This window comes from Thunnus thynnus, chromosome 22 (assembly GCF_963924715.1).
Source record: "Thunnus thynnus chromosome 22, fThuThy2.1, whole genome shotgun sequence".
Classification (NCBI taxonomy): Eukaryota; Metazoa; Chordata; class Actinopteri; order Scombriformes; family Scombridae; genus Thunnus; species Thunnus thynnus.
Window position 1 is genome coordinate 24,945,163 of NC_089538.1, and position 23,907 is coordinate 24,969,069.

The window sequence follows — 23,907 nt, forward strand, 5'->3', positions numbered from 1 at the left end:
ATGCTTAATGTGTACAGCTTTTTAAATGTGTCAAATTCACCAAATTTACATAAATTCCAGTGAAGCTCGGCACTCCAAGGTTCTGTCTGAGGTCCCATTTTGTTTGCCTGACATATGCTTCCCTTGGGCAGATACGTAGTTTTCATTATACTGCTGCTATGCAAACGATATTCAGCTATATATCCCTAATCCCAAAAAACATCATCAAACTGCATGAACCTACACTCACCGAGCACTTTATTAGGAACACCTGTGCAATCTAATGCAATCCAATACAACAGCTCAGCCATAAATTCTGCTATGTTAATGGAGTGGACCAGAATAGAGATTGAAAATAACCGTAGAGAAACAACAAATCACAATGTTTTAAACCTTCTTCATCATTTTCAAAAAGTAATCATTAAAAAAAACATCCAGTGAGACCTCTATTCTGTCCAAACATGACAGAGACAAACACACTGTTACTCCACACTACTGCCAATCACATTTCATATTTGCAATGACATGTTTGAATTAGAGCTCAGTTGAAGGTGAACTCACCACAGACATGTTTTTGTTTGTTTTTGGTCTACAGTGTGTATGAGGCCAAGGCAGCAGAGTCAAGATGGCCGACAATCCCTCAGAACCACCCGGGCATACAGGAGGCTAGCCTGTCGAGCAAAATCAGGCAGCCCTCTGTGTTCAGATGATGACTGGGTAAGAAATATGTAAACACACACACACACATAGTTGTGTTTCCATCATTTCAGAGGACATTACATTGACTTACATTCATTTCCTGGAGACTTACCATAATCTTACCTTAACCTTAAACAAGTCTTCACCCTAAAACATAGAGTTCTGTTATGAGTCCCCACAATGTGTAAAAAGATTTATGTCCCCACCTTGTACACACACAAAGGCAAACAACACAACACAGTTAAAATCTGATATTTAGTAAAAAGTTACTTATTTATCTTTTTTTTTTCTTTTTCGTTTATTTATCCAGATAAAAAGTCTCATTGAGATTAAAATCTCTTTTCCAAGAGAGACAAACAATATAATCAGACAAATACAATGGTCACACACTACACATGAGTGAACACAATATCCAGTTAATATGCAACACAAGATTATGGACAAAATCCGGTTAAGATGTATAAACAGGTCTGATTTTGGAAAACTATCTTAACAAAATTTATGAGCAACCACATTGACCAAGGGTACTATTTTCTCTATCCTTAAAACTGACTTTGAGTTGATATCAGCAAGATTATATACCGTACATGAACTCACAAACATTCAATCAATCAATCAATCAGTCAATCAATCAAAGTTTACTTGTATAGCACTTTTTGTTCAGGGTTTTACAGATGACTGACAAGCTGACTATAAGAGTACAAATGTAAACAGTAAAACAATTTGAGACCAATGCACACAAGAAATAAAAATAATGAAAATAATAATGATAAAACTATTTAAATAGGTTAAAAATAAGTAAAGATAGATTAAAATAAAAACTACATTAAAAAATTATATGACAATGACAAATAAAATACATAAGAATGAAAAAAAACATTTTAAAACATGATTACAATAAAATAAAAGATTAAATCAAATACGTAATGGCCAAAAAACACCAAATTGTTGATACAAAGTTGGAAGAAAACTATTGCATAAAATATCACTGCATGTTGCAGCATCATTGGAACAAAGGGTCCTAGACCCAACCATGAAAAACAGTCAAGGTTGCCCACATAATTTTGGCTATATAGAAAAGGTCTCCAGCCTTTGTATATACAGTCTCAGATTGACCTGTAAACCCTCACGTTCTTCTCCAAAGGATTTTAAGTGCCCCTCTGGCTGCAGACTCCAGGGTTTGATCTTGCAGAATGAGAATGAGGTGGAGAAAAAACTGAGAAAGGTGTGTAAGACTGCAAAGATGTATGAAGACGCAGCTGAGAAGTCCATGATGACGATGACAAACATCTACAACTACAACCGGAGAGTCCTAGTCAACAGACACAGTGAGTCTCACTGGTGATGTTTGGTTTGGGGAGTTCTTGACAAAAGAAGAAGTTACGCTGACTAATAAATGCTGTACTTCTTCTTCAGCGTCGGATCTGAAGTTTGTGGATCATGCCGAAGGATTGGCCAGAAACCTCACGTCACTACGGAAACGATCAGCCAGCCTGTCGCTGCAACTCAAGGAGCTTCACGGCGACGTTCAGGAGCAGATCAAGGAATTGTACCGAAGCGAGGTGAGGTGTGAGGAAAGGTTAGAAAACAGAATGTGTCAAGTCTCAGTCAAAACAAGTAATGTCAGTAATTTCTAGCTTTGACGGTGAAGGTCATTCCCTTCTCTAATGACTTGCCTTGAGAGACGGCCTTAATGGCATAGCTCCTGCTCTGTTTAAAGGGGAACTCAACCGATTTCCCTCCTCTTTTAAGCCTGTGTGTTTTGTGTACTTTTTCAATTGTTCCTCATTAAATGTGGCATCCCACAAGGGACAATTTTAGGCCAGAGTGGAAATAGAAAGTCTCAAACAATAAAATGTTTCTACTGACCTATAAAAATATATATATTGATCTTTTTCACTCGTCACTTCATTGTAACTCAGGACTTTTGTCCATGTTGGGATCCTGTAGAAATGATGATTGCTAACCTGATCCAGAGCAGGTTAGCTGTTCAGCGTAAGTTACCATGGCGATGTCCCCCAGTGAGAAGTGAACCATCGTCGTAACCCTGAAAACCCAGAGTTAAACCTGACTTTATCTCGCTGACCCCAAATCCTGCTTCGTACGACAGGCTGCTGGTTACTCAAGTGTATGTAAACACACTGCAGGATAAAACAAGTCAAGGATTTCTGTCAAACCTCTTGTTTCTCAAAGTACCATGATAAACAATCATTTTAGTATTGATCAAAATGCACAACATGCATCTTAACAATCACTACAATAATATGATCTCAATTATTTATTATTTTTACATATTATATGTTTAGTATTTTCCAGTAAGTGGTGGAAGTGCACTACAACATAGTTGATTTTATTTGTTTTAATCTAATTCATCATTATTATTATTATTATTATTATTGTATTATTTATTTAAAAAATATATAATTTATTTTATTTATCTATTTTTTTTATGTATGTATTTATGTATTCGTTTTTCTGTTGAATTACATTTAAAGTTCAAGGAAATCCACCTTTAAGAAGACATGTTTTTTGTAAAAGTTCAATAATTGCATGATGTTTCCAAAGTCACTGACTAATCATGTTAAATACTCGTGATCTCAGTATTAACCAAAATAATCATGATCATGATTTTTGCCTTAATCGAGGCTTAATCGTCTTTCTGCTGCTATTGATCACCTCACCATCTTGTTTACTTTATCAGGTGGACATTGACATGAAGCTGCGAGCCTGCCGTGGCTCCTGCCAGTCGGCTCTACCGTTCAGCGTCGATCATCCAAGCTATCAAACGCTCCAAACTCACCTGGACCAGATGGACAAGACTATGAACCAGAAAATGAAGTCTGCTACGCCCCCTGAAGTCATCCCACATATCAAGCTGCAGCCTGTAGACGTTGGCATGGCACCGTCTCCAGAATATAAGACCATCCCAACGGTTAAGAGAGAACTGCTGACGGAGTTTGAGGACCTCGGACAGAATCAGGTTGTTCTGGAGGAACTACTGGAAGAATCATCTGATTTTGAGTATCTTGATCTTGCAGAGCTGGACTTGGAATAGTTTGACTGAGGAGGGTTTGACAGTTAAAGGAAGGAAGCAACACTGTTTCTGCAGGGTTTTTAATGTCAACAGTACTTTGTAACTTGGTTTTTGAAAAGGCCTTTCCAAATAAATATAATTAATGTTTTTATTTTTGTTTACAAGGTTATAGTTTGTTTGCAGTTTGCAGTTCATGGTTACAGTTTAAAGTGCGACAGAGTGTCTCTGATGAATATTGGAAAGTTTAGAGTACCATTTTTGTGCCTAATGAACACCTCCTTGTTCAAGAAAGCTGTGGCTAAGTGCAACTGTTGCCATGTTGCTGGTAGTCCGGATTTTTCTAACGTACAGTATTTTATGTGGATATTTAATCTCTACAGCAAACGAAAACATTTTCAGAAATTTGAAATCCATTTTCCAAAAATCACATCAAAATAAAATGTAAACAAAGCAAAATACTGTATGAAATCACAACCATTTATAGAGGTATTATGTAAAGTGAACTTCACTTTCTATCATAGCTGCAATGTTATAAATTTAAATACCTTTTGTCTTTATTCCTCTATTAGCCGCCTGTAATATAATGGTTAAAAGGTAAAACTTTATGAAATATTAGGTATTCATTTGATAACCATTAACATTAACTTCAAACTAAAACAATTATGGTTGAAACACACCTCAAACAGCATTTTTCCTCAATTTTGATGACTTTTGGAAGACTTTGAATATAATAATGATAGACTTTACATATTAACCATGTATTTTCTGTTCTGTTTAGTGGTGTGACATTCAGCACGCATGTGAACCACAGATTAATTGCAAAATTTAATGTCTTATTTGGGACAAAGTAAACAAACTGCTGTAAGTACAAGTCATGGACAGACAGCGTGTTGCCTCTAACAGGTCTGAAGTGACAGCTATTTTAACATGCTGTTTAATGTGCTGCAGCTAAGCACCTAATTAGCTATCTAGCTGCTAACTAATGTTAGCAGTGCACTTTTCCCCAGTGATTGTTTGTTTGGTGGCTCGTTCAACAACCTAAGCTGCAGGACATGACGTGTTCATGTTTTTAAGTTATCGGGTTTTGATGATGTGGACACAGGCTGTTGTTTCATTCACTACAATGTCTAAAGGAGGAAGGTATCATGCCTCATATTGCACTTTAATTTAACAATTGAGTATTGAATATTTTGTATATTTTAAGATTTTATTTGAAAATTGGACATCCTGAATGTTGTTTTCATTTAATTGGCAAAAGTTCCTTGCTTTAAGTGTTTTACAGAATAAATGGAAAGCAAAGTTATATTTGTCTCCCTTTTTATTTTTCTGCCACTCCAAAACATCGGATCCGTTACTCAAAACCGTGACACGATCCAAACTGAGTTTTGTGATCTGTTGCACCCCTAGTTCTGTTCAGTGACTACACTGATTTGAATATTAGCCCTGAATGCACAGACTCCTCATTCTTCCTCCGTTACATTATTTATTTCCCCGTCTACATGAAAAATCATCATTTCTGTTTGTATCCAACTCACTTCAGTCATTTTAGTTGTAGGATCTTAGAGGCTGTTTACATGCTGTTTTAAAATGTGTTTTGGTGATCCAAATACAAGTGGACAGCTGAGACACAACACATCACAGTGTGTCTCGAAGGTGTCCATCTGACCACTTGAGTTACCACAGATTCCGTTATTGCCTATGTCACTTCCACTAGGAGGTCAAAGGGCCCTGTGTACAGTTTTTATGTCAGTCTGTCACCAGAAAAGCTCCAGATTTGTTTAACACGGGCTAGCTAAGAAAACAAAACTGTTTCAAGAACTAATATACATGTACAGGCTATTCCAAATGTTAAGATTGGCAGGGCAAAGTCATTTGGCATTGGTGCGCTGTCACCAAAATGACCACGTCCTGCATTGATGATATATTTTCCTCTTACATCCTTGCCGGAGATGCATTAGGACGCATTAGCGTTTGCGCTGCAAAAGATATGTGGCCAAATGCATCCAAGACTACTTTGGTAAGTGGTTTGAGGGATCAGATCACAGTGCGTCTTGGTGGTCATTTATACTTGTATTTAGCACTGTCCACTTGTGATCTGATCACCCAAGGCGCATTTTAAAACCAAGTGTAAACAGGGTCATGGATCAGTAAATAAAGCATTACAGACACAATTTTGTTACCTCTGCTAATCCTAATCCTATGTTGTCTGTTTCTTATCAAATTGTTCCTCATTACCAAGTTTATGAGTGACAATTTCCAGTGGAAAAAAGGAAGACCTTTAAATTGATAAATTTCACTTGTATTGACCACCTACACTGTGGTCAGTTCTTACTTGTCTTGAATCCAAATTTTCTATATTTCTCTGTGATACATTTTTCTGTTTCATTCTCACAAGTTGGAGCAGGGAGGATTTAGTTTCTTGTTCAAGGGCACTTGAGGAATGGAAATAACCAAACCGCTCAAAGCAGATGGCCGCCCACCAAGAGCCGGGTTCTGCTTGCGGTTTCTATTGTCCCTGAAGTGCAGTGAAATAACAATCAGACCAGACAGAAAATATGTTCCTCAATGTGTTTATTGAGTAGCGGAGGACAGTTGGCATCAACTTGTCCTGGTAGTGCACACTGAAGGCTTCACATATAACAAGAAAGGACAGATCACAGTACATTTACTCACAACCAGTCAGGTTTCTCTCTTTTTCTGTAGACATGAGTTTATTTGACATTAAGTTTAATGAGCTTAGTGCTGCATATAACTTTTCTCTTACAATTTTGTTTTCTATATCTTCAGTGTTTTTATTTCTTACTTATAAGTTGTGTGTAACTGTGTTGTGTCCATCAACATACAGGTTACTGCCAAAATGAAAGAAACACTTCAATATTGTTTGAAAATTACAAATCATAATTCTGGTGGCTCAGTTTGTCTGGTGGTGTCCTGTACGTGTTATATGTGCCGAAACCCTCCGACATGTTTATCTGGCGGACTTAGGAAAGAAAGGCCGGACCTTCATGCTGATGGCCTTGAGCGAATACCAGCTTCCCTTCCAGTTCATCCACACCACACCGTCGTCTGTGCCATGCTTGGCCATATGGCGTGTGTAGGCTCCACCTATGTAGTATCGGCCATTGGGATTGGCAGAGTGGCAGCGGTTGTACCACCAGCCGCCTCCGTCCTCCCTGGAGCACTGTTTGGAGGGATCGCCCGGGATCCTGGTTAAAGCAAACAGAGACAGAGATAAGTCTGACACTGACTTATAAAATGACTGCATGAAAACAAAGCATTTCACACAAACATTTGAAACAGTGGTATTTTGTGGCAAAATCTTTCATGGCAAGTTCAAATTAACTTTAACATGTGAATTTGTGCCACTGAGAAATGGAAAACAGTCTTGACAGTGCTAACCTGGGAATGAAGCTGTTGTCACTTATCAGACTCTTTTATTTAACCCTGCTCTGCTATAGAACAAACAGCTTCACTAAAGATGTTTTTAGACAATTATGAGACAGGACGACCATGGTGGTAGAAATATGTCTCTTCATTAAACAGTGTGAACTTTTTGTAGCGTTAGCGTAAGATAGATTACTGCTCATCTATCATCCCATCTATCTTTTGTTCAAATTCTTAAAACAACCTATGTTCGTGAAAAGATCCTATAGTGTCGGTGTGAAGTATGATTGTTGTCTGTCAGGAGCAAAGATGGAAGTGGCACAAAGTTGATATGGAGCCTGAAACAGGGTGGTCAGGGTGAGTGTATTAAAGGAGTGTGATTTTGACACGAGAGACTACTGTTCATTTCCCATTGCCGACCCACAGTCAACTTTGTTTTCTTTCAGTCATGAGCATAATCGTTCTCTAACCTTAACCAAGTAGTTTTTGTAACTAAATATTACCAAACTTTTACTGTAGAGGTAACATGTCAGAAAACTGTCATAAACATTTTTGTAATGATTTTTGACTAATAAAATATGCTGATAAAAGTTTGATAAGGGCATCATATCAGAAAACACTCAAATGGGTTGTTTTGTAAAGCAAATTATGTATTTTGTTGGTTTGTTTGGAGGACTTGTTGGTTTTATAACCGTTACCATAATCTTTTGAATATGCTCACAAACAGGACACCTACCAGTTGTCATTGTCTCTGTCATAGGTGCTGAACTGCATGCCGTTGTGTATGGTCATGGTGCGGTTTTCACCAAAGAGTTCCAAGGATCCATCCAGGAAACAGTTGCCAGCGTTACCGGAATAACCATCAACTGCCATGATGTAGTTGGACGACTCTGATTGGATGGTGAAGTGGCTATACTGGGCGTGGACCTAAATGATAGAAGAAACCGTTGGAAGTTGTCTTTCCTTTCTAATAGAGACTTGAAGAAGGGGTAGGGGGAAAACTTGTATTTGCTGATTAACTTGTCAAGTAAAACCATTATAAAGGTATTAGGGTGTAAAATAAAATCTAAACAGGATGTTAGGGGTAGCACATAGTGGAGGATTCATGTAATAGTCTTAAAAGACATTAGATTGTTCAAAAATCTGCAAATCATTCATTGTTTTGAGTATTTACATGCTGGCATGTAGTGAGTAAACCATGAGGAATCCAAAGTTTTCCATGAAACAGGATCATGTGCATCCATAGGAAACCAAAACTCATTTTTAACAAGATTCATGTCTTTAAAATCCCATCCAGGGCTGACCTAGAAGTCTTCATGACTCACCTTGGCTCCTGTCCAATCCTCCATCTCAATGAGAACCTCAGTGGGGCCCATCTTGGTCACCTGACTGATGCGATCGTTACCCAGCCAGTATTCACCTGTTACATGATGGAGGAGAAAGGTATGCTAGTCAAGCACAAATTACTGGAATAATGCAGAAATTAAGTCAAAGCTATACAACATACATGTTTAAGATAATAAAATGGTCTCCATCCCACTAGGTAGGTTGTGCCTCATTCAACACAACCCCTCGTCTCTGGTTTTATATTGTGAATGTCTTACCAGGAGTTTGGCAGTGACCCTTGCCGACATCAAAGGCGATGTTTCCAAAACCACGTCGATAATCGTCCCAGCGTCGGCCGAAGTCGACACTGCCATCAAGCCTGCTCTGGATGAGAAGCCATCCTGGGAGAGTAAAAGAGGTTCTCTTAATGTACATTGAAACGTGCACTTTTATGCAGATGATACTGTTTTATACGCTAATAGCAATTACAAATCTAAAGTCTGCTTTTGATACATTTAAAATCTCTCTTCAAACATAGACTTGTTTTAAATTCTGACAAAATAAAATGTATGCTATTCTCAAGAGTATCCAGCCATTTGCCCATATCCATACCCTTCAGGGCTCTCACATTGTTAAAATTTTATAAATACTTGAGAATCTGGGTCAATACTAGACTGGCTTTTAAAACCTATGTGGAATACCTGTCAAGAAAATTGAAGGTCAAAATTGGATTTTTGTACAGAAACAAATCAAGTCATTTAAGAATTAGTGTATGTGGCCTACAATTTATATTCTTACCTCCATTCTGGGTAGTCTGATCACAGAAGACCTTGTATGGAGGGTAGAAGGCGTCGGGCCTGATAAGATACATCTGGGAGTCTCTTCCTCCACGACGGAAGACGTCCTCGCACTCCTTGCCTGAATCATGCAGGAGATGGGTTAAACACACAAAAATATCTGTACATGTATATACTTTTAGATTGTTGTATGAAGGGCTGACAAATATACATTGAAACTGATGAATATTAATGATTTAGATGTCTGATATGTCCCGCCAGTGTTCCTAATATCTTCCGTCAAAGACCACAGAAGCAACTCGCAGTTTAAGTAACTTTTGTATCTGGGGTAAAATAAGAATGTACACAATCTACTTTATTGACTTCTGTTGTATTTTTACCAATAGGTCCTAAAGATGGCGATGTTGGTGGGTTTGTCTGTTTATTTGTCCGTCCAATACTTTGGTCCAAAGCAAGGTAACTACTGACCTTATTTCCCCATTAGTATAGATACCTGATGGTGGTTATGTCCTTATCTATCAACACATTTATCACAGCATTTATAGATCCCATTCCTGTTCCCTAGAGGATAAACCTTTCATTTGATTGTGTCCACTAAAACTTTCATAGTGTGGCATTTAATTAATGTTACAGCCTCTAGGGGGCACTAAAAAGCCCCAAACTTACCAGACACGACAGGTATGGGACATTTGGTTGTGCATGGCTCCTTGCATGCTTCCCTTTGGGCTTGGATGGCCTTCTCCAGCTTCTGGATCTTCTGCCTGATCTTGTCCAGGACCCCCTGTAGTCACAACACATTATACTGTACATTAACAGTGTTTGCGGTCTTGAGGTTGGATACTACAGATCTTGGGATCTGTTGATCCCTCTCAAGTGATGTCATTGAGTTTTGACTGTTTTTGGGATTGATTTATATGCAACATTAGACCTTTACAAGATGATACTTTATTACTTACAAATAAAAAAGAAACATTTTAGAATTTTAACATAACATAATAACATAACATCAACATACACAACGTTTCCTTTGTTTGAGCTGTATCATCTTTACTTACACTCAGTATTCTGATGTTGGAAGGGAAGACAGTGTCGACTGTGTTCTTGATGTAGGCATGTTGTTCCTCCACTTGATCAGTGTACTGACTCATCACCCTGCTGTTGTCTGAGAGGAGGAAAAGATGGAGGAAATTAAGGGAAATATAGAAAACAAATTCTAAGATATGAGAAAATGTCTTTATACATGATTACATTGTACAAACACAATAAGCGCACAATAAGTCCATGTTAATGCTTTATCCAAGTCTCCCTGATATTTGACGTAATAGTTCTAGAGCTGAAACAATTAGTCATTAACATCGTTTTTTCTAGCAAGAAATACCAAAAATTAATTGGTTTTAGCATTTCAATTCAATTTCTTTGTTTTTGCATTTTATATCATTATAAACTTTAAAAAATATCTTTGGGTTTTGGACTGTTGGTCGAAAAAAAACTAGTAATATAAACATTTCACATTGGAATTTAGGAAATTGTGACAGGCATTTTCACAATTTTTGGCATCTTACAGACCAAATATTTTCACTTTTGAGACCGCAAACTGTTTTTTGTGCACATTTGGGATTTGTGTACATCAGAATCTTTAATAAACATTTTCATTTTTCACGTGACAGGGTTGCCCCTTCAGGCCATTTTTGTTTGCATTGGCAGTAAAACCTATAGCACTTAAAACAAAAGGCTCCATATTTTGGATTGAAGTTTATGGTCCGAACATAAAAGTATTGTCGGCAGGGATGATGACAATGATGCTGATGATACACAGAAACAATTAATGTGATGGCAATGGTGATGTACAGTAGCCATCACCATTATAGATACAATACAGGTAATTTTCTTGTTTTAAGCTTGAGCAATTTTCAAATTGTTTATTTATTCTTTATTTTTAGGGGTAAAAATGATTTAAAAAAGGAAGAATCTAACTGAAAAAATACTTTTTGCTGGCAGTGAGCTTCCACTTCTGTTGTAATAGCCTTTTTGGAAGAACCATCACAAAAAAAGTTATACCCAATATATTTTGCAAATTTGGAACAAATTTATATGTTTTTTTTAAAGACAATAATGTCTTTACCCCCAAAAATATTTAGCTTTTGGAATAATCAAAGCTTTTATACAAAAAAGTCTCTTTTATAAAGTTTCTCATATTATTGTAAATAATTGAAAAAGAAAAAAAAGTTGTCTTTAACTTGAAATTACAGTATTTGGTTTATATTTATTTTAAGTTTCATTTAATCCAAATGAAATTATCATCCGTTATTAATTTATCATTGGAAACTTTATTATTGATACTGTATATGATATGTTGTTGACATATTTCACATTTTTGCATGCTTAGCTAACCTGCTCTGCCCTGACTAAAATACAATACAAACAATTAATTGTAATTTATTGATCAGAAAATTCTTAAGAAATTACCAACCTGTAAAGTAAAGTGTTGACTTTTGCACCTTTTTGGAATGGCAGACTCATTTTTCATTCCAAAGACCACAATTCACCAACATCATCAGGCTGATGCAACATTAGGCCATCATGGTGTATTATCTTTTCTTACTATTCATGGAACAAAAATCATCAGGCATGCTTTTTCATCACTTACCACCGATAACTCTCTGTCTCTCCCTCAGAGTGAAGGACATGCTGTTGACATAGTTGTAGATGTTGTTAGTAGAGCGGGTCAAGTCATCCACCTGAGGCTTGAGTTCAACGATGCTCTGTGAGAAAAACAACAGATCAGTCAATTCAGTTCATTCAAATTTTGACCAATTTTGACACAGAAAATCTTAGTTGAAACTGATTTCCAGCCTGATTTGTGGTCCCTACAAAAGCTCTTGTGACAAGCCGAGACAAGGAAATAAGAAGTGAAGGGAAAAATAGAAAAATAGAAAAGCAAATGAGCTTTCATTTACACTCTTGACGTTCCTCTCCTGCTTCTGCAGCATGGTCTTCAGCTCGCAGCCATTGGGACACAGAACACCCTGGTGGACAGAAAAACGTAGTTAGTTTTCTGTACATCTGTGACTAAAATACTTTTAAAACATTTATTGTTCTTTTTTCTCCTTTTATATCATCGCTCACTATTCCAAACAGGAAATAAGTTTTTGTTGTTCTATCTTTACTTGTAGAACCATTTACTGGCAGTTCTGAATACTTTACATTAGCACTTACACCAGCATTTGTCACTATTATGTCATTACTGCGGAAGAATTAAGCACAAAAAAGCATTTTCCTACTTCAAAGACGCTCCAACATAAGAGATTTAAATGAAAGTGTTGCTCTTTGGCAGCAGACTACAGACTTCATTATCATGAAACGACAATCTGAACTAAAATAATGAGGGATTACTAATGTTAAAGGAATTATGGAATACAAAAAGTTTAATTTCTGTCTGTTGATTTTCATTGCATCCTAAAATGAATTGAAACCACTGGCTGTCTGGAAGCAAGCGGTCTACAAACTAATGGTATGCTTTTGAAAATGGTCAGCAGTACTGTATCATCTATGCACTCTGTCGTCACTGAACTACTGAACTAAAACATGTCACATCCACGGCTGGCTCCTCCTACCATCTCCTCTGAGGCGTGTGTGCATCCTCCTGCCTCCGGCTGCTCCACCTTCTCCTGGGCGGTTGGTTTTCCGCCTCGGGATTGGGTTTGGCGTTCACGGTATCTGATCACAGAGTGAGAGACACTTCACCAACATATCAAACACACACTGAAAGACACTGATGACTAATTATCATATGAAGTCAGATAGTGTTTGCAGTGTGGACGACTGCATTAGAATGTATTATAATTGTCAGTCTATCTTTCTTTCTTTTATTATTATTTTTTTGTCATGTGTCTTCATGTGAACGTACCTGCCGGTGCCGGTTATAGGCGGTGGGTTATGTTGGCTAGGGGTGTACCTGTCACCTCCCCTCGAAAGTGGACGGTGACCACGAGCATGTAGAGCCTGGGCATGCGATGAAACAAGAGGAAAAAAGACATGATGAACAACAGAAGTAAGGTAATGACATTACTAAAATAAGTGAAGCATATTTGTTCTACGTACCCCTCCACTTCCCGCTGCTGCGCCCGTGGGGTCCTATAAAAGGAAAACAACAGGAAACTTCTGTGAACACACTGGAAGATAAATATAATTTTTTCTATCATGTTTGAGATTGTAAATGGACACTTTATGATGTGAGTTCTGGTGCTTTTGGTGCTATAGAAGTATTGATTAGATTGTCTTATAATATATATATATATATATATATATATATATATATATATATATATATATATATATATATATATATATATAATCACACAATGATTAACTTAATTGGATATTTGATTGGTATATAATTCAAGAATGCTATTTCTAGCATTATGATGAAGACAGACTTTGAATCTGCTTCCTGATTTTGGGGAACACAAAAACTAAAATAACTAAAAAGTCTGATCCTTCAAGTAAAATTTCAATAATATATATTTTAATAATGTTTACTCTAAAATATTCAAACTCTTGGCTGTCATTCCATCAAATAGACATTTTGTGGGTAATAATATGTTCACATGTCCTCGATATTCAGTCTGACAAATTCGGTATCTTTTGAAGTGTTTGGATCTTGATAATGATTTCGTTCACTCACCAAGCCATAGTCATCATAGTCCAGATCGTCGTGAGCCCAGGCAACAAACACACAGAGACACAGCAACAGTAGCGTCTTCATTGTCTACTGTCAATAAAGTTACTTTTCTCAAATTCGGGTCAATCACTCCGCTGTCTTCAGTGTGCCTTCACCTCTTTTCCTGTCCCTCAAATGTGATTTGACCAAGTATTTATCCTCTGTCTGTCTCTCTCTCTGTGTGTGTGGATGTCCTCCCCCAACTTTTATTGATCTGTGGAAATTGGTCAATACCTGCTGGGACAGTTTACCCAACCTGAGTCATCGCTTTACATGGTCAAGCTGAGGTTTGTGAAGGAACAAAAGGGCAAAAACAACTAAAGAGTTTACTGATAAGTCAGAATTTACTGAACATATGTCTATAAGCAGTTTCCAGTTAGTTCCATCTCCAAAATGTAAAGAAACTGAGAAAAGCAATATTGTTTTTCAGATTAAGTTCTGAATTATGTATTTAGTTTGAGATGTTTTTTAAAAACCCAGGGGTTGCAGAATTGTCTTAAACATTTATCTGGTTTAAATCAGGTGTAGGCAATAATCATGAAGAGTTAATCCAGGCTGGAAATATATATCAACCAACAAAACAAGTAAAAGATTCAGTATTTCTCAATCAGAATTGTACTCCTGGAATCATGTTTAAACAATAAACTACTTGTTGGGAAATAATCCTTCCTGATTCATGACCTGAGACCAAAGAGATCAAAAAAGCTGCTGATAATTCTCACAACTGGGAACCTGAAACTATAAAATGTTGGTGTTTTGATTGAAAAAACAACTTGAAATGATTAATCAATTATATCAAAATAGTTACTGATTAATTTTTCTATTGACTAATTGATTGATCAGCTAATTGTTGCAGCCCTAATAAATACAATATGTATAAGAAAATGAAAAAGTATATGAGAGGGCTACAATGAATTATGGCTTGCTTGGCCCCTCATACAGAAGTGCATTTAAATTAAGAAGGATGGGTCATGTGATCTAAAGGGGTTAATTACTTTACCTCTAATAAAGGCATCTTTCAAAGATTTTGAACATTGAGATTTGCTTGATTTATTATACTTTTCTCTTTAGTTAATTGTTATTACTATTATTACTATATAAATGTTCTCTGTGTAGACGTTGCAGTCCATCACTTTCAGGAAAAACAGTTGAGCAATGGAGCGACTGTTTGTTCCGAGTCCAAAAGGGTACGAGGTGCCGCGTTACGAAATCAAAGGCCTCAACAGACACAAATGCAAACATCAACTTGTACTATTATAGAAGTGTGGACATTTATTAACTTAATGTTATACATTTATGATTTATCAGCCTAAACCATAAGCTGCCTAACCAGTAATTCTGACATCTCACCGTAACATCAATGTACGTTAAAAGGTTTCAGGTTCAAACTTTAACACCAAAAGCAAATTTAATCCCATGTGTCTCCACAGCGTAGGTGTACGAACAGACTAATGTCCCCATATTATCAGCGTGTGAACAGAACATCATCTGACTCATCATTTTCAAAACCAAGGCGTCTTATTCGTGAGTCGAACTGTAATGACTCACCTGTGTGTCACACATGTGCTTCTAAATCTGTCATCGTGTTTATTATCTCTTGTTTTTGCTCATCTGCTGCTGAGTGACAAACCTTCTTTGTTGTTTTGTGATATTAGTATCCTATTTATGAGATATTCTATATCTAAAAAACATAAAAGTTCATTTAAAAAAAATATAAAAGTTCACTTTATTAGAAAATGTTGACTGTCACATCTATGTATTACTCTTACAAAGAGTTGCTTCAAAGCCAATGAATGACTGAATGAATGGAGGGAAGGAAGTATACTTTTTATTAGTAATAAAAGGGACATTTTAATAATTTGATGGCACAAATTACTAACTTGATGAAAGAAATAGATACCAGATACCAGGTTCTGTTTACACCATTCATACTTTTAGTTTGAAACTCATTGTGTTGTCCATGTATGTAGAAAATGTCCTTATTTTGTGAGACAAATGCTTTCACAGTTCAGTGTTGTACATTTTTATTGACACATTTAAAAAAAAAAAAGTAATTTAGTACTTAAAAGGTTATACACTGGTCCAGATATGAGACGGGTTAGACTGGTTAGCCCCGAATCAGATGGATTCATCTGGATCAAATATTTGCTGGTGGATTAGTTAGACTCGGGCCACATCTGGGGAAGTCACATCTTTGCAAACAAAATTAACCTCTAAAAGACAAAACAAAACCTCTAAAAGCTATGTGTGTGCGTAATATTATTGATGATATTTAACAAAAACAAGGAATGAAATGAGAGGAAACGTCACTCCAGCTGTCGGGTGCAGCAGAGTCAGGTCTGAGTTCAGATCCTCTTGGCACAAACGAAAGGGAGACTTTCATTGCAGGAGGCGTAGTTCCAGTTATGCTCATCTGCAAAATGGAGGACAGAATTATTTGACTTTGTGGGTTTTCAAGCTGTAAATACAATGAAAATGTTGACTGTAGGTAGGACTATCATACCAGATCCTTCACAGGTGTAAAATCTTTAGCTTAATATTCAGACTGAATGATGTTTTATTATCAGCATATTATTCAGTCTGACATTTCCTTCTCGTCAGTAAACTTTCTGTGCGGGCAGGGTTAGACTTTTAGTGACTGACATATTGAACATCAGGTCTGTGAGCCAATAGGAAGAGACTAGATGAGAAGCGTCACTTCCTTTTCTGTCACAAACAACAGTTCAGACTGAGAGTGTAACAGTACTATCACTTCTGGGGAAAAAACAATTAAAGAAGGCAACATAAGAGTGAAATGTTATAGTATTACAGTGCAAATATAACATTGTCTTCAGTCTCTTATAAATATGTTTCTAACTATCATAACCAACTTAGCATTTTAACGTTTGCAGAGTGAAATAAAGAGAAAACTGTCCAACTTAATGCAAACAGTGTTTTTAAACATAAGCTGATTGTATTCTGTGATTTTGTGTTTGTTAACGAAGCATAGGTACCTTATAATCCTGAGAGGGATGTAGTTTAAAAAAATTACAGAAAATATATATTTTTTAATTTCTATATTGTTTTGTATGTATTAGGGATGTGCAGAGGGCCCAGTATTTGTATTTGTATTCGAATAAAAGTGGAAAAAAAGTTTTTGTTTTTATTACGCTTTTAATTTTAGGAAATTAAAGTGTTACAATAAGTGTTCATGAAGTGTTCCCTTGGGAGCGCTTCATTTGTGTCTTTAGTTCAGTTTTATCTCTGGGGAACACCTTCAACTCCGGGAGTGATGTCCAAATGAGGAAATGTGCATCATGTAGCAGGTGGATGTGACTCCCCTCGTTGAGACCTGCTGATAGACGTCACAGCGGAGCAGAGGAGAGACACTGAGATAGTGATGTAACCGACCTGCACTCTGGTATTTAACATGTTTTTTTTCTTCCTGAAAACGAATAATTTTTAAAATATTTGTATGAAACAAATATTTGTAAAAAAAAACACTATTTGTGCTTTGTCGAATAACGTATTTGTATTCAGGCACACCCCTAGTATGTTTATGGTTTGAAGGCAGCGCAATTCACTAAAATCGAATAATTGGGTAATTTAGCCCAATATTTATTTTACACTTTACAAGAATGAGTAATTGTCTAGTTTTTTACCTGACAAAAAACACGATGTTAACGCTGCTTAGAGTCTTAATCAGAAAAATGTGATGTGTGAACGTTTTTCAAAACAGATTCAATAAAGTAAAACGTACCTCACGTCAGACCCTACTCACTTCCCATTGGCTCGCACAGCCGCGGTTTCCCAGATGTTTGCAGCTGGACAATCTTAGACCCAGAGATTGTCCAACTGGATCTTGTTCTGGGTACAGAATATTTTTTAACGTTGCTTTAACGTGATTTTATCACGTTGATTGCTTTTATGCTGATGTTAAGCATCTTGAACTGCCATTGTGTATGAAAGGTGCGATACAAATAAAATTTACTTGACTAGATATATTTGGATGTTTTGATGTAATATTCAGTCTCAGCTGAGGCTGTACGATCCACTGTGCAGTTAGTATAAATTAAGCAAGTTTACAGAGAACAGCAGGCTGTTTGTTTAAGTACAGTAACCTGTCGTATGGACCTCTAGGGGTTAAGAGTCAGAGGTCATGTGACTATCCTGCTGTGATGTAGCATTTGCATTAAAATGCCGAAGTCCTCTGGCAACAGAGCCGGTAACAACCACTAGATGGCAGCACAAGCAAGATGTTCATCCTGAGTGTAAACTTTTTAATGAATATTAAAAGTTTGTATGCATGTGTATGTGCAGTTTATTTACATCCATAATTCATCATCAGACACTTCTCCGTTCTTTCAACGTTGTAGTCCGTGTACCAGTTGTTGTAGTAGAACTTGGAGCCGTCGCTCCACATCCAAACAGAGTGCTACAGACAGACAAACACAGAAACATTTGCAAGTTAGTTACATTTTACATGTGCATTACATGTTTTATGGGCTGTTTTTCTATGTATTTTGAACTCTACGCTCAAGATTTAACATTTTAACATTTAAGCTCATAACAGTTGGATTCCCAGTAGGGTTCACTATTCAAAATTCATCTCATAATTACTGTTGCTTTCATCTGATAGAAATATTTATTGGTCAACTGCAAAATATCTTCCCTTACTAGTATCTTTGTCACAATTCAATGTTAAAATTTAGGGAACTTTGCCAAAATATATCTGTTCGGGTTATGTATTTGTGTAAAAATGTACAATAATAATAATTCTCAAATATCAATGTCCATATACTTGTATGGCATCAAAGCCTCCAATCCAGGTTTCAGGGAAGTCGAAGGTGTCTCCTCTGGTCAGAGCCTGGATGAAATGATTCTCATCGTAACTGTGGATGGATGCTAGGTTAGCACGTTCAAACAGACAGTAACTCTGCAGGGAAGAAGACAGCAAGGAGTTTTGGTCATTGTCTTCATCACGCCAGGGCTAAATTAATGAATTGACATTTTTAATCTATTCATCTCTATCTGTCCTCACCTCAGCTTCAACCCATGTCTTTGGGCTGTTGATGAAGGTGAAACACCGTTTTCCAAAGCGGGACCAGCCGTAGGGGCAGTAGAAATCCCTGTCTACAAAAAAATGTATTTTAAATACTTTAAATACGGCTGCACAAATAACATAAACAATATTAGAATTCAGCATTAAAATCAAATGTGTACTAATTGTGTTCTAGAGAGTGTGCCTAGTTTTATTGCTTATCTTCATTCCAAGTCTAATGTTCATTTTGTAAATTATGGTCCCATTTAGAGTAAAATAGACAATAAAGCAGCGTATGCTGTTGGGGCGTGGCAAACTTATGTTTAAAAAGTCGCTACCATGGTGACAACTTGTTTAGGTAACTTAGCCATGGTGTAACCCCAGATTCACAGACTATAGCTGTAGCATAACCGTAGCCGTAGCGCGTTTTCAGTGTTTTCAGTTCATTAAAGTTAATTATGACATTTTGGTCGCCTAAAAAAGTCTTGTTCAGTGTTTGGTCAAATTTAAAGACTCTCTAAAGAGTCGGATGTTCAGTTTTTCCGGTAAGCACATTTTGCTTAAATGGTTTTAAGCCTATTTTTGCTGGTGAAAATTAGCATTAGCATTATCACAGTTAACCATGCATTGTGCTAACCAAGCTAGCAGATAGTGCTATGGTCAGCCCCACCCTCTTGTCAAAATATGGTCACTCCTGGCTCCAAAAATCCAAGAAGGCGACGGTCAAAATGCAAACTTGAGGCCTCAGAACGGGACAGGTCGTCACAGGGTGAAAGGTGACATTACGGTGGCTACGTCCATTATATTTTTAGTCTATGGCAAAAGCTTGATCTTCAAAGTAACTCCTAACTATATCTGTTAATAAATAGACAAATGTAGATAAATGAATTCAAAAGTACAATATTTGCCCCTGAAATATGGTGGAGTATTAAGTGAGTACAGTACTTAAATAATTTTAGTTAGTTACATTCCACCACTTTTCAAGAACTCAACCCAGCAATATTAAGCTTTATGATCCGACAACAAGTAAAAAAATGTGACACACACATGTCATCACTCACAGCAGTCAACTTGTATGATCCCCGGCGGCGTCTTTGTGTTGGGTATCTCCTCTCCAGTGATGACGTTGACGCACCAGCAGTACCTGGTCGACCCCGAGCACTGCTGCGGCAGGAAGTTCCCGTTGGCGTCGCACTGCGGGACGTACGCTCCCATCGTGTCGAAGCTGTGATGCATGATGTACTCACACTGACCCATGTGCCTGGAGACGGAGGAGTTGAGTGGCATGGCTTGGCTCAGAGTCAGAATGGTGCAGAGCGTCAGAGACACACTGAGTAGCTCCATGGTGGTGATGAAGAGGGAGTGTGGCCTGTTATAAGTCAGGAGCGAAGGAGTCAAAAACCATCTCACGAGCTCCAAAATCGAGTCCATAGAGTCAAACATTTTTCTGAAAAATGTATCATTTTTGTAATTTCTACCTTCATCCCATTAGATACTGATACCTATCAGCACTGGCTTTGAAATAAGGGAGATTTTCCAGGACCCCACCTGACAATAATTTTTACATTATGAAAAGTGTTTCCTCTCCCGGCTCCAAAACCTTCAGGCTGAAAGAAATGCAGATTTTTGTTTGTTTGTTTTTTAATCAACATAATGAGAACAAGTTTTTAATGAACATAACTACAAAGTTGCGAAAAAAGGTCATACCTGTACATGTACTTAATTTGTCTTTCCAACAATAGCTGCACATGGTTACGTTTCGGCACTCACAATGCTAACTTAAGTAAAACATCCGCAGTGATATGAGACAATACAAGTGAACCTTTTCAAAATACATATACCTTAACCTAAATCTGATATAAACATGTTTTTAGTGGACTCCTAACGCTAACCTTAACCCTAGGGAGCCATGTGCAATTACAATTTTATATACGGAATTATAATTGCACCTAATTTCAAGCATGCAATGGGACATATTGAGCACAAAAACAAATAAGATTTGCAGATATATGAGGTATAATTTCTCTAAAAAACATTTGACATAATAGAGGTATATATTGTGCACTTATGGAGATAATAGTAAACACGCAAAGACAACTTTTCAGCACAGAATCGATTTTCATTTGCTCAAATTAAATTAGTCTTTGCAAGATACTAAATGCTGCTTACATGTATGTTCAAAATATATTTAAATGTAATAATTTAATATTATATATATATATATATATATATATATATATATATATATGTAGCCTATAATAATACTGGGGTTAAATAAAGTGATAATTGTGTTAATTTTAATAGAAAAGCAGAGCTTTTCCCAGGACTCACCTTTTTCAGGATCAGCTGGTGTGTCGAGTCACGTCTGACAGACTCCGCTGCCTTTTATCAGATCACTGACGCTTCTGCTTTGCTATTATTTCATTTCCCACGACTTCGCCGTAGCTTTGAGATCATGTTTTACACTAACAATGACTCCTTTCAGCAGGGAATAACTTGGCAGACCTGCAGAGATGGATATTGCTTCATTTACCTTATTATTTACTTATTGTACATCGTAAGACGAGCCCTTGTGTACAAAGTCATTAAGTTATAAAGTTCACAAACTATTGTAATCATGTTGAGTTTTGGGTTACATCATTTTTAAATCGGCCTTTCAATTCATTGTTCACAGTGTCTCATTGTGTGTCGACTTCCCAGACTTTCACCTTCTAGTATTCAGGTTACTTGTAACTGTAGGTTCAAAAGAAATGTTTTAAAAACTATGTGATACATCAAAATCTATCTTATCACATCTAAAGCTGCTCTTATTTTACAACCTTGTATTGTGGAAATCTGGTTCACAGACTATATTTGCAAGTAAACACTGACTGGATTATAGCATATAATGTCATCCAGCATCCATGAAGCTCTAATTTACAATGAATCTACAATATTTTCGTGTCTCATTTTTAATAAGTAGCCTGTTTCCCAAACTGGTCATTAATTACATCAGTATCGTTACTGCTGAGTAACTGGCGCCACCTCATGTAAAATAATCTAATAATCTGGGATATCATTTTCATTTCATAATAGATGTTTGTATTTCAAAATGCACCTTTTGTCAGTTTTATTTGTAATGACGCTTTTAATTGCTGTCTCACCTTTCAGCCAATCACACGCCACCTAAATCTGCTGCCAGTTTTAAGCACACGTTGGTTAAAGCAACAACACTGAAGTAAATAAACACAGAACACAGACATTTTATTTATTTAGCTTAACAAGGCTGCATGTTATCTAGCTGGGCTAGCTCGGCAGGGCTGTGAGCTTGGATTCATCTGAAAAGCCTTTAACTTGTAGCATGAACAGGGAGAGCAGGTGTTTTACAATAAAAAACACATTTTAATTTCCTCTTTATATCTCTATCGGTGTCAAACATGAGGCTGAAAATCAGGTAGAAACTATTTTACATCATTTACATTTTCCCTAAAATGCTTAGACAGCTAAATCATTCCTACAAATTATGACTTTTATGTTATGACTCACTCTTTTCATAACTTAGATTATTAAATAATGGATTTATAAAAAGAATAGGCCAACAATAAAAGATGCAAATAATTTATTGATTTAAATGTGTGTACATTCAGTGTCTGAGCAGTTTTTAATGCATGTGTGGATTTTTGTTATTTTCAGGGGAAACAAGCAGATAATAATTACATCTTATGGAGTCTATTTTAGTATCTGGACTTTGACTCAGTATTTAAAAAATCCTGCCATGACTTTGTCGTTATTATTTGTCCTCAATTAAATCTAGAAAACATCATGTATTATATGATAAACGTGTGATATTCACTTTTTTTCAGTTGAAAGTTTACACAATCAGTGTTGTCAAAGCAAACACTGGAAACATTTGTGAGTAAGTAAGTTTGTTCTCAGCAGTTCCTCCACCTTGTGTGCAAATAGTGACTGAATTAAACAACCTTTAAATAGTTTTTAGGCCCGAGGTGATTCTACTCTGCTGCTCACATCTCTTTGCACGACACTGTGTTCTTCAGTCTCTAAATGTTCTGTGTAGTCCACTCAGCCAGTTTCCCCCAGTGGTCACTCATGTAACTGCAACAGAAAATCCCCTGCAGCCCAAGAAGCATTTCCCCCCATAGACCACTGTTATAACAGAATAATAACAAAAAAATGTACATAAATTGTACATAAATATAGATAAAGATTATACATTTTGTGAGTTTCATTACCTTATTTACCTTTTCTAGTTTACTGCTTCTTCTCTATATGTTGAAATGTTTGGCTACTATAGTTGAACTTTAAGTGAATGATCACCATCGTTCACTCCAGTATCCAGCTCTTGTAATACTTCACTTCCTCTTCCACCTCCTACCACAACAGATCATCAGAGATAAGTTACGTGTTTATAAAGGGAAGAAAGACAAAAGAGCAAATAGAAAACAGAACGTTTGCTGTTGGCGACTAGTCCCATATGTGTCACACATAGGCTTCACAGCTCAAAACTATTAGAGAAATGAAACACAAACATTATTTTTCTTTTTGCCGTTATCTCGGAGCAGTTGGTATTTTCTGAGGTGTTTTCATGATCGTGCAGGTGCACACTGCCTGCTGGGGATGAAACCAACGTTTAAATCCGGTACTTCTGCAGCAGACACCGTGTTAAGTTCATACAGTGAAGAAGAGAACATCGGGGTCACGTTTTGGTTCAAATCCAACAATTTCATCCTTTGCAAAACAGTGTGTAAGAAGAGAGAAAGGGCTGGGCGTCACTTCATAATGTTAGCATCAGTCAAAATACATGGTGTGAATATCATCTCACACCTATAAAACATCTGTGTAACTGGAAGTTGTAGCCTCTGCTTTACAAAACATTTTGGGTTTTTTGGGTTTTTTGTGTGACAACAACCTGTTTTTCTCTCCCTCTTGGCTATTTACTGAACATGTTTGT

General features: G+C 36.8%; 3 protein-coding genes across 4 annotated transcripts; 1 reads left to right on the forward strand and 2 right to left on the reverse strand.

Annotated features, from left to right (window-relative positions):
• Positions 1-554: 554 nt before the first annotated feature.
• LOC137174386 (fibrinogen alpha chain) lies at positions 555-5,006 on the forward strand. The gene is made up of 4 exons (XM_067579627.1): positions 555-696; positions 1,823-2,006; positions 2,095-2,240; positions 3,380-5,006. Exons 1-4 carry the CDS (start codon positions 580-582, stop codon positions 3,731-3,733), a joined length of 801 nt encoding a protein of 266 aa, XP_067435728.1. The 5' UTR covers positions 555-579; the 3' UTR covers positions 3,734-5,006.
• A 1,260-nt stretch (positions 5,007-6,266) lies between these two features.
• Positions 6,267-14,079, reverse strand: fgb (fibrinogen beta chain). The gene is made up of 13 exons (XM_067580146.1): positions 13,904-14,079; positions 13,321-13,353; positions 13,127-13,221; positions 12,834-12,936; positions 12,177-12,245; positions 11,867-11,981; positions 10,275-10,381; positions 9,886-10,000; positions 9,221-9,340; positions 8,701-8,823; positions 8,422-8,516; positions 7,833-8,023; positions 6,267-6,918 (listed from the first exon to the last, which is right to left on the reverse strand). Exons 1-13 carry the CDS (start codon positions 13,982-13,984, stop codon positions 6,681-6,683), a joined length of 1,485 nt encoding a protein of 494 aa, XP_067436247.1. The 5' UTR covers positions 13,985-14,079; the 3' UTR covers positions 6,267-6,680.
• Positions 14,080-15,641: 1,562 nt separating this feature from the next.
• LOC137174599 (ladderlectin-like) lies at positions 15,642-20,327 on the reverse strand. Of its 2 annotated transcripts, none has more exons than XM_067579987.1 (5): positions 20,021-20,327; positions 18,960-19,051; positions 18,720-18,854; positions 18,248-18,353; positions 15,642-16,352 (listed from the first exon to the last, which is right to left on the reverse strand). In XM_067579987.1, the coding sequence occupies exons 1-5, from the start codon at positions 20,301-20,303 to the stop codon at positions 16,285-16,287; spliced, it is 684 nt and encodes a 227-aa protein (XP_067436088.1). In that variant the 5' UTR covers positions 20,304-20,327; the 3' UTR covers positions 15,642-16,284. The 2 variants fall into 2 exon arrangements, with proteins under 2 accessions (XP_067436088.1, XP_067436089.1); XM_067579988.1 differs by lacking the exon at positions 15,642-16,352 and adding an exon at positions 17,685-17,785.
• Between the last annotated feature and the right edge of the window lie 3,580 nt (positions 20,328-23,907).

Coding starts and splice junctions, on each gene's coding strand:
- LOC137174599 (XM_067579987.1), bottom strand. CDS start 20,303: ATGGAGCTACTCAGTGTGTCTCTGACGCTCTGCACCATTCTGACTCTG. Junction 19,052..20,020: donor GATCATACAAGTTGACTGCT/GTGAGTGATGAC, acceptor ATTTTTTTGTAG/ACAGGGATTTCTACTGCCCC. Junction 18,354..18,719: donor GAGGCTTTGATGCCATACAA/GTATATGGACAT, acceptor GTCTGTCTGTAG/CACTCTGTTTGGATGTGGAG.
- LOC137174386 (XM_067579627.1), top strand. CDS start 580: ATGAGGCCAAGGCAGCAGAGTCAAGATGGCCGACAATCCCTCAGAACC. Junction 2,007..2,094: donor AGTCCTAGTCAACAGACACA/GTGAGTCTCACT, acceptor CTTCTTCTTCAG/CGTCGGATCTGAAGTTTGTG. Junction 2,241..3,379: donor AGGAATTGTACCGAAGCGAG/GTGAGGTGTGAG, acceptor TTACTTTATCAG/GTGGACATTGACATGAAGCT.
- fgb (XM_067580146.1), bottom strand. CDS start 13,984: ATGAAGACGCTACTGTTGCTGTGTCTCTGTGTGTTTGTTGCCTGGGCT. Junction 12,937..13,126: donor CCTATAACCGGCACCGGCAG/GTACGTTCACAT, acceptor CTCTGTGATCAG/ATACCGTGAACGCCAAACCC. Junction 8,824..9,220: donor TCAGACTACCCAGAATGGAG/GTAAGAATATAA, acceptor TTACTCTCCCAG/GATGGCTTCTCATCCAGAGC.